The sequence below is a fragment of the Dermacentor andersoni genome, chromosome 1 (assembly GCF_023375885.2).
Source record: "Dermacentor andersoni chromosome 1, qqDerAnde1_hic_scaffold, whole genome shotgun sequence".
Taxonomy (NCBI): Eukaryota; Metazoa; Arthropoda; class Arachnida; order Ixodida; family Ixodidae; genus Dermacentor; species Dermacentor andersoni.
In genome coordinates this window covers 229,004,796-229,023,641 of record NC_092814.1, presented here as the reverse complement: position 1 = coordinate 229,023,641, position 18,846 = coordinate 229,004,796, and the positions used below count along the sequence as shown (strand labels likewise).

Genomic DNA, 18,846 nt, shown 5'->3' with positions numbered 1-18,846 from the left:
ATAGGCAATGTAAACCAAGTACTATGAACATGTCATAGGGAGGACCACCCGCAACCTTAAGCGGTAGAAACCTAAGTGTATATGGAGTCATGTCAATGTCCTTTTTTAACCGTCCGTTGTAGAATGTCCCAAAAAATACAGCGTCCCTACAGTCTATGAAGCAGTGATCTATGGTTTCGGCACGTGGACAGAGCCGACAGTTTGTTGACCACGGCACAAAGCAACTCCTCGAATTCAACCAAGTTTTAACGGAGTATTTCCGAATGTAATTTAAAGAAAAATGTTTTTACTCCAGGAGGTACACACATTTTTCGGACGCGCTTAAGTACATCATGATAAGGTCGGCTTAAATAAGGTGCACGATACAAAGGATCTGGGAAAATAGAGTCCACCAGTGCCGCAGAAATTGCTTTTCGACTCGCAGTGAACACGTACGCCAGGCTGAAGCTTTCTCAAGGAGGTTGTTGACACATTTCTTTTTTTGAAAGTGCCACGAATGTTAGCTGGGAGGCAGGGATTAATTCTATATTCGCACGTACCTGGGTGCCACAAATCTCGGATGCCACGCCCGGACATCGCCGGCGCGTCGCTAGATGAAGCAGCGAAAGTTCCCGGCTATTCAGTGTACAAGAAAATGAATTTAATCTCGAAAGAATGTTATTCGTATACTTGGATAGTCATCACAGACGAGTTCAACCCGAATTTTTTTGTCCTCTAGATGTTAGATGGCAACTTGAAGTTCAGCGTCTCAGTAGCTTCAGCGCCGTTAACTGCTGAGAATAAGCTGAAAAAAATGAACCAACTCCATAAGCGACATATTTGTGAGCCCGCTTAGTGCAAGAAGTGTTCGTTATAGGATTTGTTCCTTATTAATGTATCTGGTTTAAAAATGAAGTCACAGGAAGCCGAAACAATAACTGACATCCGGAAATAACACATACCGCAAATTTGGCCTAAAATTTGAACTCGAGATTCGCCAGGCTACCACGTTATCACTACATCGACAGGTGCGAGAAATATGCAGTGGCGCAACGGTCCCAATCTCCTGCCACTCGTACTTCGCTGGACAACGTCGCTGTTTTCCACGCCGATGTTGCGGCTTGGTTTAAGTTGAGGGCGCCTCGGACAGTTGGACGCAGGCGGCCGGACTGTCCATCCGCCCACGCGGTGCATGAACGCGCTTTGCCCAAGATTATAGACCTTGAAATTTGAAAAAGCCCCAACGGTGGGAGTCTGCGTCCACTGTGCGTTTAGCATTTATGTGTGCAAACTGGTTTGGCTTCTTCGCGCCAAGTAGTCAAGCGGTCGTGAACCCGCTCTTCTGCGTTTCAAAGCGAAACTTTCTTTGCCTGGAGCGCACAAGCAATTGCATGTATGTACTAAATTCTTGGCTGATCCCTCTCGCGGGGTATGTGCCATTTGTGGAGAGGGAACGGCAGCAAAAAAATTGCCGGATGACCCAGCCTTTAGCACAATCCGGAGTTATGACGAACAAAATTGTGCCAGCAGTGGCGTAGCCAGAAATTTCGTTCGGGGGGAGGGGGGGCTCACACTGCAGCTCGGTCTCCTAAAGGAAGCTTTAGCTCGAGTGCTCGTTATCTAAATACATGTAGAAGGAGAATACGTTTTTCTCGGCAACCAATGCACCAAATTTGACGAGGTTTGCTGCATTTAAAACAAAAATTTAAATTCTAGTGACTGCTGGTTTCGAATTTTTCATTTAGGTAGTCAATTCTTTATTAAAGATTGACGAAGATCGCAAATTTTTAGAAAACGAAACCAAGTTTAAAACTAACTCAGCAATGAAAAATATCACAATTCTGTGAATTGCACCTAATAGTGCATCTACAGCGGACAAAATTGCTATGCTACACATGAATCTCAAGAAATTTAGCATTATGAAAATACGGGTTTCGCAGAATCCTTGTACACAACGTAACCAATTCACGTAAGATGCGAAATGACACACCAAGTTTGTCCGATTTTACTGTTATAATAGATGCCGTTTACTTAACAGCGATATATGTGCTTGCTGCAGAGCTATTAGTTTGTAAACGACGTGCTTCTATTTTTTTTTCTTGAACTTCCGAGTTTTTCAAAATCGAAATTCCGTAAACCGAAATTCCGCTTCCAACAGACACTAGAATTTAACTTTCTCTCTCAAATGCAACAAATTTCATTAAAAGCAATCCTGGGGTTACCCCGGAAAAGCGTTTCTGCGTTTTACATGTATTTGAATAGGCCGCGTTGGAGTTGGGCGCTAGCTCAAGCTTCCTCTTAAACGATTTATCCGGGGATCAAATACATGAATAATAACTGCATTTCCATTGCTAAAGATGCTGCAAACGAATTCTTGAACGCTACACGCTGTCAAAACAAGTAAAATATGTAGAATATGCTTGTATGTGCCATAAATTGCGCCCAAAATAACTGGTGTCAATGCTGACATGTTTTTTCTCTATTTAATAAGTAAAGAAAGTATCACACGATCTTTAGAACTATATCAGTTCGAAACCAGCAAAGCAGTGCATGTCGCTGCTATGAAAAATGTAAAGGACATGAAATTAACAAGCTGAGAACAAATATTGTAATGAAACTGTCGTTCAAGAACCTTGTTTAGATTCTTGTACATATATGCAACAGCCAGTGAAAAATGTCAATGACGCTGTCATTTGTTCAAACGTATTACGCAGGAGCAGCTGTCACCGGTCGTGTATCGTGAGTAATTGCACTGAAATTATAGCCGCAACAGAGAGCCCGTATAAAAAACCGAAGTTCTGCAAAATATACGAGGGCGAGTCAAATGAAAGTCAGCCAATGCGTATATATGACAAACGGGGTACTTTATTTAAAAGCAGTCTCCATGATTATTTAGACATTTGTACCGTTGTTTAACGAGGTCTCGTGATTCCAGTCTCAGTCAATTCCTTGGGTTGCTGCTTCAAAAAGTCTGCAACTGACTCTTTCACGTCATCGTCCGACACGAATCTGGTTCCCTTGAGCTGTTTTTTTTTTTTTTTTGTTGCCCAAAAATGTGGAAGTCTCAAGTCGACAGGTCTGAGCTGTATGGCGGATGTTCCAGCGTTTCCCACTTGAACATTGCCAGTTGTGTATTAACCACATCAGTGACGTGAGGACGGCATTGTCGTGGAACAAGATGACCCCATTCGTCAATTTTCCACGTAGTGTGTTCTTGATTGTGACACGCAGCCGATCTGGCGTTTCACAATAACGAAAAGAATTGATAACCTCTCAAGATTTAGCAAATTCTATCCATAATGGCCTCTGAAGATCGAGAAAGAAAAGTCAACAACACCTTTCCGGCGGAAATGACGGCCTTTCCTTTCTTGGAGTGGTGAATTCGAATGTTTTAGGCTCGTAGAAGTGGCACCATGGCTCGTCCCCGATCCCAGTTGGAGACAAGTCGTCACCCTTATTGTGATACCGGATCAGATGAGTCAAGGCAGCGCTGAACTTCTGTCTTCTAGCGGTAGTTCAAAAATATTGGGCAACCATTGCACACACAAGAGCCGATAACCTAGATGTTCATGAATTATGGTGTGAACCGAACCGTGACTGATGTTTACACGTTCTCCCAGTTCATCGATGCTTATCCTCCGTTCTTGCCTTATCAGCTCATCAAGCTATGCAATTTTGTTAGGGATGATTGCACGATGGCTTTGGCCCGGCCTTGAATCGTCTTTGCAAGTTTGACGTCCTTCTTTGAACCGTTTGCTCGAACGCTTCACAGTGGCCAATGAAGTGCAACGTTCAACGTACACGGCAGCCATACGGCGACTAATTTCTTTTGGGAAATACCTTCAGCTGTCAAAAACCTCAGGACACCACGCTGCTCAACTTCTGGAGCGTCCATTACGTCACGCAACCATGTTCAACCCAGTGTATGATAGCAATAAAAAAATTTATCCCCACACCTGCGGATCACTTTTGTAAATGAGAGATGCCTGTGTGCTACACGCATGCCTCGCAGATAATGAACCGAACCATTATTGCGCGGGCCTGGTTGGATCACTTTCATTTTACTCTCCTTCGTACGTCAGAAATGCGAAGATGCAATGGAATATACAAATGTGAAGATACAGCTTGATAAAAGGCAAAAAAAGTGTCACTGGAAACAAAGTTCACTGCACGTATACACAAAACCTCGCAACAAGATGTTTAAATATACGTATAAGTCTCCAATAAATCTACGTATCTAAAAAAGTCTCAGTATATAATGCGTCAAACAAGGCAAAAACATGTTGCGCAATCAGATCCATCAGAATCCTAGATCCCGCCCCCATTCCATCCACTCCCCCCGACGTGTCGCGCTCGATGGAAGGTGGCACGCTTCCTCCCCGCTTTTCTCCTTTGCGCACACAAGACAGCCACCATCGTCGTCTCACCCATTCCACCCCCCTCCCTCCCTCCCTACGCTTTCACTCGCACATACAGCATGCGGTGCGCGGTCCTGATGTTATCGCCCTTGGACTGAAACATGAGGGCGACGGCGACGCCAGGAATGGGCCTGGAGTGTCTATACAATTGCTGTCGCAATACTATATAATAAGAGTAACCGGTAACTGAAGCGTTCCGTGGTCCATTACTGTCCGCAAATGTAGTAACAAATTCGAACTTTCACTATGTGACAATTCGCTGCGCCACAACAATGTATTTATTTTTTCTTTTGTGTGGCCGGGGCACCGAAATGAAAAAGCGCAAAGTATGTTGGCCACAATCGAATGCCTACTTTGGGCACCTAATGTGGCTACCGAAGGAATATCGAAGAAAACGTGAGACGCTTAGTCCACCGAGAACCATACGCATAGTGCTCGGTATCCTACACTGGCTAGACAAGACTTTCCGGAGAGGTTGCGCTCAAGCGAACGCGGTGCAATTCGTCGAGTCCCCACCGTGATGGCGGCGAGCGACGATAGTTTCTTTTTATCGTATGCTAGCCAGAAAGTGCCCAAAACTCTGCCAGGCGAAGATCCACTCGGCCAGGGAAAAGCGAATGCGCACCGAAGTGCACCGCGCGGTGGTCAGAGCTACACGAGAAAAACGCATGCGCTCTGGCTAGCTCTGACAGCCCGCGAGTAGGGGAGGGAGGACAAAAAATTTAAGAGGCTCAATGTATCCTCGCGAATAAAAGTCGAAGTAAAAAAAAATAAATAAGAACGTAGTTACCTTGGCTGGCTTTGGTTTCTTGATATGGATGCTTTGGCGTAGGTGAAAAGAAAATGACATTTCTTTATGTGTCAGGACGGCACAAATGAACCACCACAACGCTTCATCTCATCGGACCTCGCTTCTGGCTTTGTCAACTTGTCTGATAGCGTGTTTATTTAGCTTGTCTCATTGTATGGTCCAATGTAAGGCTTTAGAAAAGTCAATGCACCTTTGGCGTTCAAGATTAATACGAACATTAACCCACAAAGTTCCGCAATTGAAGATCTAAAGCACAACTTTGGAAATGTCAATGCACCTTTCACATCAAAAGTTTATGACAACTTTATACCCATAAATTTCGGAATTGACCTCCATGCGCTCCGTAAATTCCGCGGCCTCCGCAAGATGCCGCGGCGAGCCCGTTCGCCATCAAAACGCCCTTAAAACTTTGTGCTCGGATGGGGCTGCTTGCGTTATGTGACTTCCGGTGCATGGGCGGTGCCGCGAAATCCAGCCCGAGTTCGCAATGTTCGTGGTGAAATGTCTTTTCGAGCGTGAAAAAGACATTCTAGACAAAATTCAGAATGATTTCCGGCACCGGGGATTGCTTTGGTGGGCGGTGCATAGACAGCACGAAAAAATTTCGGGGGGGGGGGGGCTGAAGCCCCATAAGCCCCCTCCCCTTGGCTACGCCCCTGGTTGCCAGTGAGCGCACTTTTGTTCTGCGTAATCAAATAAAACCCGCACACACGATGTTGGCTGAGGCATATCTAAAGCACACCTAATTCGAATAGCGCATCATAATCAACGAGCTTTTTTGATATTTCTTAATTTCTTATATTTGTGCTACGCATTCTTGGGCTACTGGGTATGTCGCCCTGCGGTGCAAGCGGTATAAAAGCTTTAAATGTATTTAAATATGCAACGTACTTCTCTGCATACGACTCATCATTCTTCGCTGAAGAAGCATCGAACATCACCGTCCTCGTAACACCGTTCAGTCGACGACTCGGTGTGCATCGGTCTGGTGAGCGGTTCATTAACCAATATACAAATAAATGCTATACGTACAATTGTATATTTTCACAACATACAAGGTGTGACGTGTGAGTCATATAAACATAGCGGGAGTTTACAACTGATTTTTGTTGACAACACTGTTCACAAACTATGCCAGAATTTAAACCCCCAAATCAGGAGGATGTGCAGTTGAGACGGATAGTGCGATGTTATGAGGAAGACGATGTATGATGCTTTTCAGTGCACAATTCTTGGCCAATCCCCCAGTGTGGGTATGAGCCACATCATCATCATCATCAGTTGTAGTAGAAGCTTCGCCCTCAGTCTTTTGAAGGGCCCAGGCGGGACTTTCAAAACGAGTCATCAAGCCTTAAAAGCATGAAACCCTTAATTAACCCAGCTACTGCCTCCTCACCTGCGGCCTAAATATTGATTTGCAGAACTGAATTTAAAAAATGCTGTAAGGAGACCTCAAATTTCAAGGTCATCTGGAAAGCCCCGGTGCAGTCATGTTGGTCAGGTAGAAGCATGCAAGTTGTCCTTCTGAACGATGGAAACGAATAAATGCGACAGTTTTACACGAAATGAGCAAAAAAAAAAAACACGACTCATCGCGATTATATGAATCAGATACTTTTAAATAGCAAAATGTTCAAGAAAAGGTGAGGCGTGCAGACACAAGAGAAAAGTAGACAACACGAACGCCGACTATCAACTGAAGGGAGCACTGAGGCGAAAAGAAAGAAGACAAAGCTCATCTGCGTAAGCTCTGGAATGGTATCACCACATGTCAATCGGGTACATGTGCCGGTCTACGTGAGAGATAACTGTTAAGGCATTCCAGAGCTTACGCATGTGAGTCTTGTCTTTTTTCGCCTCAGTGCTCCCTTCAAATAATAGTCTGCGTTCGTGTTGTCCACTTCTCTTGTGTCTTGTCTGCACGCCTCACCTTTTCTTGCATAGTGAATCCTTACCAACTAGCTCAGCTTTCTGTCGTTCTAAAAATGTTCAACCACAGCCAAAAAAACAAACTTATGCATTTTAACTAAATATAGCCTACACAGACAGGCAGTTCGAGTGCTCATGTAGGTAGATAGAATTGCACAATATGTCTGTGTTATACAGAAAGGAAGTTGCGTAAAAATGTCAACGTATCTAATCCACACTGTTCCTGCACGATACACAAATGTAATTACTTTTAAAGTATTGTAAATAATATTTTTTTAATTCTTACTTTAAATTATAACTTATTATGTGACTGCACCCTTTCCCCCTAACATCCTCCCTATAATATCTGACTAGTAACCCCTAGTCGGTGAACGCAATTATTTGAGGGAGAAGCAGGCAACCGAAACAAACAAGATGGTGGTCTTAACTGTGGGAGAATGCTTCTGTCACAGTAAATGAGTTCAGAGCCGAAGGAATCGGTGAAGTCCACCATCTTTTTTTTAAATACATGTAAATTTTAGACCTCTTGAGTCGCAGTGGCCAATATCCATTCTGGAGGATTTGCCAAGAACTAATGGGCACATACCCAGCGGCCCATATCTAGTTGCCCGAGAATGGAGAATGGGGCAGCCCGAATATAAATATTAGGGAATCAAAAAAGCCGTCAAATATCTTGAGGTGCTCCATTAGAACATTGGTGTGCATTAGATGCATATTAGCCGGCATCATAGATAAAGGTTGTGTCTTGATTTATCTTTTTTTTAGGCCGCACAGAGCTGCGCCTACTGGCACTGCTTTGCCGGTCGAAATTCCTCGCTATACACACAAGCTACACTGAACACAAATGCTACGAAACTACGGATGAGGCAAAAAATTGGTGTAACTGTGCCTTACACACATTTTTGCCTCATCTCCTTGGCTTCGTAGCCGTTGTGTTCAGTGTAGGTTGTGTGTAAAGAAGAAAAAGAACGGAACAGGAGTTTGTGCTGACGTCCCTGCGCATTCCACGTCGGGGACGTCCACCTCTCACGCCATGGCCCAAATCTTCGATCTTGTGCCTACTGGGAATGGTCCCGAGGCCGCCGTCATCGACACGACGGCCTCAATAGTTGGCCTCTGAGGTCTACTGCGTTCAGCACATGGGAGGCCTCAACTTCCAAGTCACCGTCAAGAGCATGGTTTCTATGGCTCTAATCGTCGATGCTGGCGGCCTTGTCATCGGTGGCGAGCGTTGTCCTGTCGTTCCCGTCAGCCCGCAGGTCACCAACGTAACCTGCCTCTTTTTGCCTTCCTTTGTTCCGAATGAAGTCCTCGTCCAGGCACTATCACCATACGGCAAGGTTCTGTGTCAACGCTGGTCTTATGAGCGGACGACATGGCGTGCTCACGGGCACCCGCGTCGTTCGTATGGAAATGAGTACCACAACCCCGGTCCCCAATTGCCTGCAGGTTTATGGTCATCGTGTGACGTTTGACTACCGCGGCTTGCAACGCGTGTGTCGTCGGTGCGGCTCTAGCGATCACTACCGTACACAGTTCAGCGCAGCGTTCAGTAGTTGTGGTATTCATGGCCATGAAAGCGACGGATGTGACCATCCTTGTCGGCGTTGCGGGGATGGTCACCCTACGGTGGCGTGCCGTGTGCGGCGTTCATACTCGGACGCTGCTGCTGGAGCCTTTCCCCCTTACCACCGGCGTCAGCTGCGGTTGCGACTGCGCGTGACGCCGTAACCAAAGAAATTGCCCTGACACCGCATCAACCAGCGTCGGCAAATGAAAAAGAAGAGGCATGCAGCTCGTGCGATCGCAACGCGCCATGTTCGCCGGCCTCCTCTACTGAAAAAAAAAAAAAAAAAAAAAAACGTGACGTGGCGGATCCCAACACGCCATGTTCGCTGGCCTTCCAAGAAGCGAAGGACACGCATGCTGCGGCCGATAGCGCCTCCACCTCAGCTGCTACCATCAGTCCTGATCACACCGAGGTTTTAAACACAGATAAAACATCTGACCCTGTGATTATTACAGTCGACACACCTACGAAAGCTACTGTGGCCTCATGTGCCTCAACTGCATCGCCTACAATGCCGCATCCATTACATCTGAATGAGCCCCCGGCTGCCCAAGTTGTCGGCGGTGATGAAATCAATCCGCCGCCCTATTGCTACCGACATCATACTCATCAGAAAACAGCTTCAGCCTCGGAGATGATAGCAGCGTTGGACTCTCGCCAAGCCTGGATGGACTCGACATAGAAATGGCGGCCCCACGAGACGTAAAGCGTGCCCTTGCGTCAGCCTCTGGCTCGGACGACGCCCCAGATCGCCGCGCCGAGTTACAGCGGCCCAAAAAACCTCGGCCTTCTTCGAGAAGCTCGGAGAAGTGACTAGTGTACTGCACAACCTCTGGAATTGTTCCCGGGGCGCCGACTTTAACAATACGACCAGGTCAGTTTTGGTAATATATTACCAATACTTATTTAAATGTATACTTTATATTTTAAAATATATTTAATTAGAAGTATACTTTTAATTAAGTATGGCTGACAACCTGAACGCTATTTCATCAAACGCACAAGGGTTCCGAAGTCCTGTAAAAGAAGCCCAAAATTATCAGCGTGGCCCGCGCAAAAAATTGTGACGTACTGTGTTTGCAATAAACTTTTTTTTTCATCATTGTACATGTTCTTACATTTAAACGCAGTTTCAACCTAGACTTGTTTCTCCTTCGCGACATCACGCTCTAGTCGAGTTGTATTATTTTGAACAGAGCTCTCTTGCTAGATCATGTCTTTTATGATGGTACAGGGCGGATATTGGCATTTGATTGTGTGCCATCTTCATTAGGATACGGATTTTGTGCATATATGGACCTGCGTACACCATTGTCAAATGCTTTTTTCCTGATCTGGACGTGTATTTCCTGGACGGTCGTCACGTAGTGATTGTTGGGGATTTTAATTGCGTCTTAGATACGCGAGCAGACGTGCAAGGCCCGGGCTGGGGTCGCTTTGATTGGAACGCACGGGAGTTCCGTCGCCTCGTCCAGCACTTTTCGTTGCTGGATACATATCGACTTTTTCACGGTTCTTTATTTGCCTGGACGTGGCGACGCGGCGCGTTGTCATGCAGGTTAGACAGTGCCTATGTGCCAAGCAATTTAGCTCAGTATGCCACCCGATGTGATGTGATAACTTTACCTTCATCCCCTGTTTATATTTCGGATCCCAGACCAGTTATGCTTGAAATTCGCTTCCCTGTTTCCTCATCAGTAAACTCTTGGCGTCAGAACGAGCTAAACAACTACAAAAGTGCTACGACCAAGCCGCTGACATAACCTACGTGGACGCAGCAGAATACCCCAACCAAAACGCCATGGCATTCGTCGCAGTCGTGGGTTCGCAGTACCGCCTCGCCGCGGCCGCATCAATATTCACCACGCAACCCGAAGTAGGAGAAGAAACGGCCATCGCTTTGGCCTACACGGCTACCAATGCACACTGCATCATCAGCGATTCAAAAACGGCCATTCGTAACTACACAAGAGGACTGATAGCACCCCAAGCGCAAAACATTCTCTCTGGCACTCCTCCCTCAAGGCAACGCCGCGTGCAAATCATCTGGGCCCCTGGTCACTCGGGTCTGGCTGGAAACGAAGCCGCCCACGATACCGCCCGAGCTCTCGCACACCGGGCGCATCGTCCTTCTCCTGCGCCTTCCGATCCCGACCAGCCCTCTGTTCTGCATCGCGGTCACGCGCGGGACCGAATGGTCACGTTCAGAGAAATTCTGCACCACCGCAGAGAGCAGTTACGCTACCCCCCAGCACACAAAACACTGAATAAGTCTAAATCTACCACTTGGCGACTCCTTCAGACACGAACTTTTCCGAGCCCCGTGCTTTACAACCTCATGTACCCCGATGCATACTCCCCACTCTGCAAAGCGTGCGAGGCCCGCGCTGACCTCGATCATATCTGGCAATGCCCCAAAGCCTCACCCGCCAACACCTCCCGCACTAACACACGCATCATAACTACGGCCGAGCAGTTGGAGACATTGCTGCTCAGCTTGGACCCAGAGGAGCAGCTCTGGGCCGTCCGGATGGCTGAAGACGCCCCCAGAAAGCAAGGATTGGCCGCCGTCTGAGGAAGGGGGGGATTGGGGGTTAGTCTCCCGACCCTCGCCACCCCTGAACCCCATCAAGGACATAATAAAGTTTTATCTCTCTCTCTTGGCGTCCAGACATCCGTGTTGTACATGACGCGTGCTCGAGCTCTTGTTAAGAGTCTTGCGCGCCTCTGTTTCTAGATCTGACCCAGAGTCATGGGACGCGCTCAAGGTGCAGTAGCGTCTACATTGTTCAGTTGAAGGACGTGCACGCAGACGACGTATGTTAGAAGAACTGGCGCATAATGCCACGAAGCTCCATATTGCGCTGCGGGTCAGTCAACTGACTCCGTTGATGCGGTCATGGCAGCGTAAGCTACGGAGGCGTTTCCGACGCCGCATCGCAGCGTCGTTTTTGTCAGCTGCTGCTTGGCGATGCAGACGTAATCCGTGCGCACACCCTGAAGTTTTGCGCTTTCCAAGAAACTCGCTTTTTAGACATCCGAATGCATTCGGTTCTGCGGCCCCAAGAACTCTTCCTGTTACGTCGCCTCCCACGCGTGATTATTTGCTCTTTGTAACGCATTTTTAAAATATGGCGCGTACGACAATGCAAATAGGTCCTGGCTCTCGAGGATTTCGTACAATGCTTAGTGGGCTGCCTCAGGTTCCACCTGAGGTAGCTGACTGTCTTTGTGCACGACCATCAGCTGATGAAGTGAAGGCAGCATTATCTTCCATGAAGCGTGGCTCGGCCCCAGGGCCGGACGGGTTACCGTTGAGGTTTATCTAACGTTCTGGCAAAATAATGGTGCTACTTTCGTATATGTTGTCAGCCGCGGCTTTGAGAACTTTGAATTCCCGTCTAGTTTTCGCAGCGGTCGTATTGTGCTGATACCTAGGCACGATTCATCATCAGCTCGTCCAACGTAATGGAGGCCAATCACTCTTCTCAACGTTGACTACAAAACCTTCACAGCTGTTGTCACCCGGCGCTTGGGAAGCCTGATGCCTTCCTTAATAGGACACCATCAGGCATGCTCAGTCCCTGGCAGAGAAATGCACAGTCTTTTGTTCGGTACGCGTGACATAATGACATACACGCTGACCAGGTCAGCGCGTGGTCTTAGTTTCACTACATCAAGAAAAGGCATTCAATCGCCTTTAACATAGCTACATATTTAATGTAGTGACCTCGTTCGGCTTTTCGTCACATTTTGTTGAACTTATTAGGAATGCCTATTCAAATATCCGAAGTACATTGTTCCTTGATGGCCGTGAAAGTGCACCATTTCCCGTTACTCGTGGTATTCGTCAAGGGTGCCCTCTATCCCAGTACTCTTGGTGCTCAGCCTTGAGCCATTTCTGCGCTCAGTAGTGAGAGACCCTTACGTATGCGGTCTCCCACTGCCTGGTAGCGGTGTTGGGAAGGTGACAGCCTTCGCCGATCTCATCACATTATATCTCAGGAATGCAGATAGCTTATCAAGCAGCCTTCAAATTTTCACTGAGTAGGGAAATATTTCAGGTGCTACGCTAAATTTTTCAAAATGTTATTTGTTCGTTGGTTCACCACAGACACGCCTAAGTCACCTCTACCGTCTTCAAAAGAGCGATTCTCTTCGTATTTTAGGCCTTGATTACACCTATGATGGCATATCGGACTTTGTGGCTCTCAATTCTTGAAGATGTAAGACGAAATATTCAGGATGTTTAAGGGGATGATTCACCCCGATTAGAAAGAAGGTAATTATCACAGTAAGTATTTTGCGGCCGAGTGTGGTACGTTTGCCATGTTGTACAGCCACCATTACGGGTTACTAGGTCCTTGCAGTCCCTTCTTGGTTCCTTCTGGTCGGGCAGTACAGAACTGGTCTGTCGCGCGGCGCTTGGGCAACCACGCTGTCGCGATGCACGGTTTCGCGTTCCCATCAGTGTCTGTCCGCTGCCGGCTGCTTGCTCTGCGATTTCTGCTCAGCCTGTTACAGCGTGATCAGTGTCCTGCGCGTGAACTCGCCTGCTATTTCCTTGGCACAAAAATTGCTTACATGTTACCGGGCGTGCACTTAAATCGCGGACCACAAGTGTTAAACGCACCTACATTTTACTGTACGGCCGTTGCATTTTATAGCCACATAGAACAGGTATGTCCTGATGTAGACGTTCTAGAAAACCGTGTAGTAGATACTATGTCAGCCTTACTGCTTCTAGTTCCCCCAGCGCGCCTCGCACGTTACCATGATGTGTCGTGGGATGCGATAACGGCGTCATTTCTGCCTGGCCACCTACGCGACTTCATGTGGCGTATGGGGAAGGGGGGGGGGGGGGGGGCAAGTGCTTCCAACTCGTACAGGCTAAAGCGGTGGGGTGTTGTCCCATCTTCGCTGTGTCGCAATTGCCCCCTTCAAGAATCCAATAAACATGTGCTTCTGCAATGCATCATTGCCAGGATATTTTGGAGGGCCGTGTATACTGGTTTACGTGGCCTTGGAGTTAACCGCTTTATTGCATCTGGTCGCTCCTCACGTGGCCGCTTCACGCAACTTTTAATTGCTGCGGGGGCCTTTTGTCTATGGCGTAACCGGTGCGAGGCAGTCGCCGCGGGACATCGTCGCCGCGCTGTTTCCACTTCTGGAGAGGCTCTATACTCTGTGCTATACTGCCGTTTCTGCAAGAGGAGTTGTTCTTTGCCGAAGAAGAGTTCCTTCGACAGAGGTCATGCCGCTTCCTGTCGGTGGCTGATGGACGCGTATGGCTTAACTTTCAACCAGCCTGGTTCTTGTAGCCGGGCCATCAGAAGTATTCATTGAATGCACATAGAATGTAGGTGCACGTGATTTCTGTGTGTGTGTGTGTGTGCTCTCGTATTCATGATCATTTTTGTATAGACATATCTCATGCACATCACTTCAAAGTTGTGTATAGTGTTCTGTCACATCATTGTACATAACCATCGTGTACACTGCATATGAAACATCATTTTATACATGTGACATTTAGTTTATGTGTAATTGTGCCTTTCCGCGGGTCTATGTGATTATATATTGGTGAGTGAGGACTAGGACACTACTTTGAAAACGTGCCGTGTTTTGTTCTTTATATTTTATGGTCCTGGAAATGTGCCACGATTGTGACTCAGTGTTCGTATCGTCTCTTGTTGAAATAAACTTTCTAAACACACAGAAGGCGTCGCTTTAAAAATTGCACATACGGGTAGCTCATTTGCTTGTGTGCAATGTGTCGCCTGCAAATAACCTGCGCGGCTGAGAACGAAGTGTACTGCGCGAAATCGGTTCGCCAACAGGCAGGTTAGTTGTCGTGAACAGTTTTATTTTCTATCACCGAACTAGAAGCGAACCGAAAGAAAGCGAAGCACGTTGAACTTGAACCGAATCGGTATTTTGTTTTCTATTCCACAGCACTGACGCAGAAGTCACTGAAGCATGTTTTACCGTTAATATTAGGAGTGTGGCGCATGGACCTCTGTGTAAGCGCAATTGAAAATTCTGTCAGGACTTGATTCAGATTCATATCCCAAATTCAGGCCCGATCAATAAATGAGCGTGTGGAAATGTGCACACACGCCACAAGAGATTACCACAGCCCCATCATATAGATTTTCCTTGTTTTCTGCAATTGAAAACGGCAGGTCATAGTACTATCTTCTCCGCTCAACTGATACCATCCATGCGCTGCAGAGAAGACAAACTCAGTTCCTACCATATTTAACATTTACTGAGAACACCTACCAAACTTCAAGGTAGTCTCAGTGTGGCTATTCAAAATCGGAGTTTTTTTTTACACAAGGCCGTGCCAGACCCGAGCGAAAATTGATGACGCATGGCAGCTCACCTTAACCGAATCAAGTTTGATCGTACTGCTATCGTTTCTACAGGTTATTTTGCCGTCGATTCCTCCAACGTTTTAATAAATTACGCCACTCTGTTGGTGCTTCCGCAGCATGCTTACGCCGGGGCATCTGTGAAGGGCGAATTTTTATCCTAGTGCGAAAAAAGAAGTTTCAGACTTCTCTGATAAGGTCGCTAAACTTGATTCTCACAGAAGGTTGCGGTGCTACTTCTCAAGAGAGTTAAAAGTGTTGCAAGATGAAATACACCAAAGGCTGTGGACAATTTCACATCGGGATTAACTTGGGATTAACAGTTTTGAGGTTGCTAGTTTCCGTCTATCGGATATTTTATACCACACATAATTGGGTTGTGATCAAGAAACCAAGGCGCTTAGTTCGTCTATTTGCATGCATCCACACTGAACGCAAAGGCGGCATATGCATCCCGGTAGTTGAATGTCTCCGTTTACAGAGACCTTTGTTATACACATAGGTAGTAAGTAGAAGCGTTACTCGAGAACTGTACGGCGAACGTTGAGAATTGCCGCCAAAGTGCAGGATACTGTCCACACACATGTGCACTTACAGAGTGTCAGGCTGTTGTTCGCTGCGGCTACAGAGATGGCATTCAAAAAACGCAGCAAGCAGAACAAGGTGAAAGAGGTGGCCGCAACCATGGCGTACTCCAGTATCACGTAGCTCACCAGACCATACAGCAAAACAGGCCGCCGGCCAAATCTGCAAAAAAGGGGGCGGGGTATGTTAGGAGCACGGAGAAGTAACAGCGTAACCTAAAAACATGCCGTTAATTTTAACATAAGCCGAAATTGATTACCGCATATAATATGCAAGAGGCTCCCGCTGCCATGTGAGGGGCGCTGCAACCGTGTCCTCAAGAGCCATCATAAAAAGCTTCAAATCGCGCCATTCAGGACAAAAGGAAAGATGCAAAACACACATTGCTCCAAGGTAATTTTCAGCAATTCTTGTTCCTTCCAGGAATTTTTTGGTGCTTACTCGAACTTCACGCAAAACACACATTGCTCCAAGGTAATTTTCAGCAATTCTTGTTCCTTCCAGGAATTTTTTTGGTGCTTACTCGAACTTCACGAAGCCCAACAGTGGCTGTGCTTCAATTGTATTGTTATTTCATATGCGTTTATGAAAACGCATTTGCTGCTGCGCTTTTGTGACGTACGGTGCACTTTAACTTGCTGTGGTTACATGCTACATTGATTGATGGGTTTTAATGGCGCAAGGGCAGCTCGACCAAAGAGCGCCAAGTCTAATTACTTGCTATGTTATATATGCGCTTACTGCAACATACAATGTGCCTACTTGAACGTCCTGTGAACAGTGTGTGCACGCAATCTGACTTATTTGCATATTATGAATAAGTGTTTGGGCTGGTTCAAGATTGATATGTACTGTCTCACTAAGCGAGAAGGAACGGCATCACACAGAGGAAAAAAGGCAGGGAGGTTAACAAGACAGACGTCGGGTTTGCTATCCTGTAGGGGGAGAAAAGGATGAGGGATCAGAATAAGGAAGGAGACGGCGAAGAGTGATACTTCACTCGCACCGTAGTAGGCGTATGGTGCCTACAAGCAACTTTTCTGGTTCGTTGATGTTATAAAAGTTATGAGAGCACGGGCAGCTTTTTGGGTTGCTGATGGGTGAGGTAAAACGCCAAAAATGTCTGTAAAGGGTTGACCATTCAGCTGGTCAAATGTCTGTAAAGGGTTGACCATCCAACGTCAGCCTCGAGGAGGCTGACGTTGGACGTCAAAGCGGGCGCAGTGGCAAAGTAGCTGCTCGATGGTCTCCTCGCTGTTAGTGATCACATACACGCGAGTCAGCTATTTCAATGAGGAAGGAGTAAGAGCTTGTGAAAGCTACACCCAATCGTAGCAGGCACAGTGCAGTGCAGTGTGTCACGTAGTAGTGATGCTGAACACAGTAGCAAAAACTCACAAAAACTAAATCTTTATTGAGTGAACTTGTACCCCTAAAGGTAAGTGACATTCAAAGTACAGCGATATCGGCGAGCAGAGTCGGCGATAGTCAAAAATGTGACTTGCGGGTGAGACGCGTCGGCTTTTATACATGACCCGTCGAAGGTTCTAGCATAATCGCTGGTGCTCGTGTACCTTCAAGAAAGTACAACACTATTCTCGTCGCGCACATGAACTGAGTGAGTTCCAAATTATACATGTGCGTCTGGCGCTGAGCAATAACTTCATCTTGTTTCTGGGGACCGAATTTCACCCGCTGACAGGTTGAAGTACACGTGTCAATGCCCCTTCAAAAAGCATCATCCCGATGCTACAAACACGAGATTAAAAAGAAGTTGCAGTTGAGCCCGAAAGGCGAAACATCGGTTTGAATAGCAAATTCATAGACAGCCATGCTAAGTGAGGGTCGTAGTTTTATCCGCCGTATAAACTTGTAAACACTCGCTTACTAACTTAACATGAATGGTGTCAGCGCGCACAAAGATGAACACATCTCATTCGATAACCGCGGAAACTCGCTGTCAAAACGCTGGAGTACGGAAGCGCGACAGTAGCAGTGAAATTGGACCTTCATGCTACGTCTCGCACCCCAACGCGAACTAAGCCGCGAAAACACATCGCATGGCGGACTCTGTCCCCGTCGCTGATGGCTTTCAAGATACAGTGGCCCGGGCTGGCGCGCGCGGCACCCCGGTCCGCCCGGAGTAGAGCGCGCCCCCCTCCCTCCCCCTCCCCTGTAGCCTTGAGTGGGATAGAAGACGGCGCGCTTCGTCCCCGCTGTCCTCTCCTGCATGTGCGAGATTGAACCGCGATTGCCGGCTCACCCTCATACGCGTTCACTCGCACATACAGCATACGGCGCGCGGCGACGATTTTATCGCTTTTGGACTTTATAGGGAACGTCACGGTGACGCCGCCGGCAAAAATGCGCCTGGAGTGTCCATGTAATTGTTATCGCAATAATAACAAAGAAACGAAGTCCCAGCGTTCGTTAGCGATGGTAGAAAGGGTTAAGGCGCACACCATTAACTACTTCAGGTCACGAGCTGCGCCGCTGTGATTGCGTAAGGCCATCTGGCACGACCTCATAGTCCAGTACACCAATACGTCTGATGATCTTGTAGGGTCTGAAACAGCGTCGCCAAAATTTCTCCGTAAGTCCTCGTCCGCGTATTGAGTCCAAACCCAAACACGGTCACCTGGCTGGTATCCCACGTAGCGTTGTCGAAGGGTATAGTGCCGGCTGTCCGTCCTCTGCTGGTTTTTGATGCGCAAGCTGCCGAGATGTCGGGCTTCTTCGGCGCACTGGAGATAGGTGGCGACCCCGAGATTGTCTTCGTCGGTGACGTGCGGTAGCATGGCGTAGAGCGTCGTCGCCGGGTTCCATCCTTAAACCAGCCTCAACGGCCTCATGCGCGTTGTTTCTTGCACCACCGTATTTAAGCGAAGGTTATGGAAAGACGGCATCCCACGTCTTGTTATCGACGTCGAGGTAGATTGCCAACATGTAGGCGAGGGTCTTGTTCAGCCTCTCCGTTAGACCAATCGTCTGCGGGTGGTAAGCAGTTGTGCTGTGGTTTGATTGGCTGTGCTGCAGAATCGCTTGGGTAAGCTCCGCTGTAAAAGCGATTCCTCGGTCGGTGATGAGTACTACCGGGGCGCCATCTCATAGCGGTGTATAGCCTACTCTACGAGTAATTTCGCCCCTTTGGTCGCACTACCTTTAAGCAGGGTTTTC

The 18,846-nt window shown here is 47.3% G+C and overlaps 1 protein-coding gene across 2 annotated transcripts in view; it reads right to left on the bottom strand.

The window, feature by feature from the left end:
• LOC126548539 (solute carrier family 22 member 6-B-like) overlaps positions 1 to 18,846 on the bottom strand; it is a 73,299-nt gene that overhangs the window by 31,861 nt on the left and 22,592 nt on the right. For both annotated transcript variants that reach the window (XM_050196766.2, XM_055063347.1), the window contains exon 4: positions 15,680 to 15,831. In XM_050196766.2, coding sequence (XP_050052723.1) covers positions 15,680 to 15,831 — 152 coding nt within the window. The remainder of the gene's footprint in view (positions 1 to 15,679; positions 15,832 to 18,846) is intronic.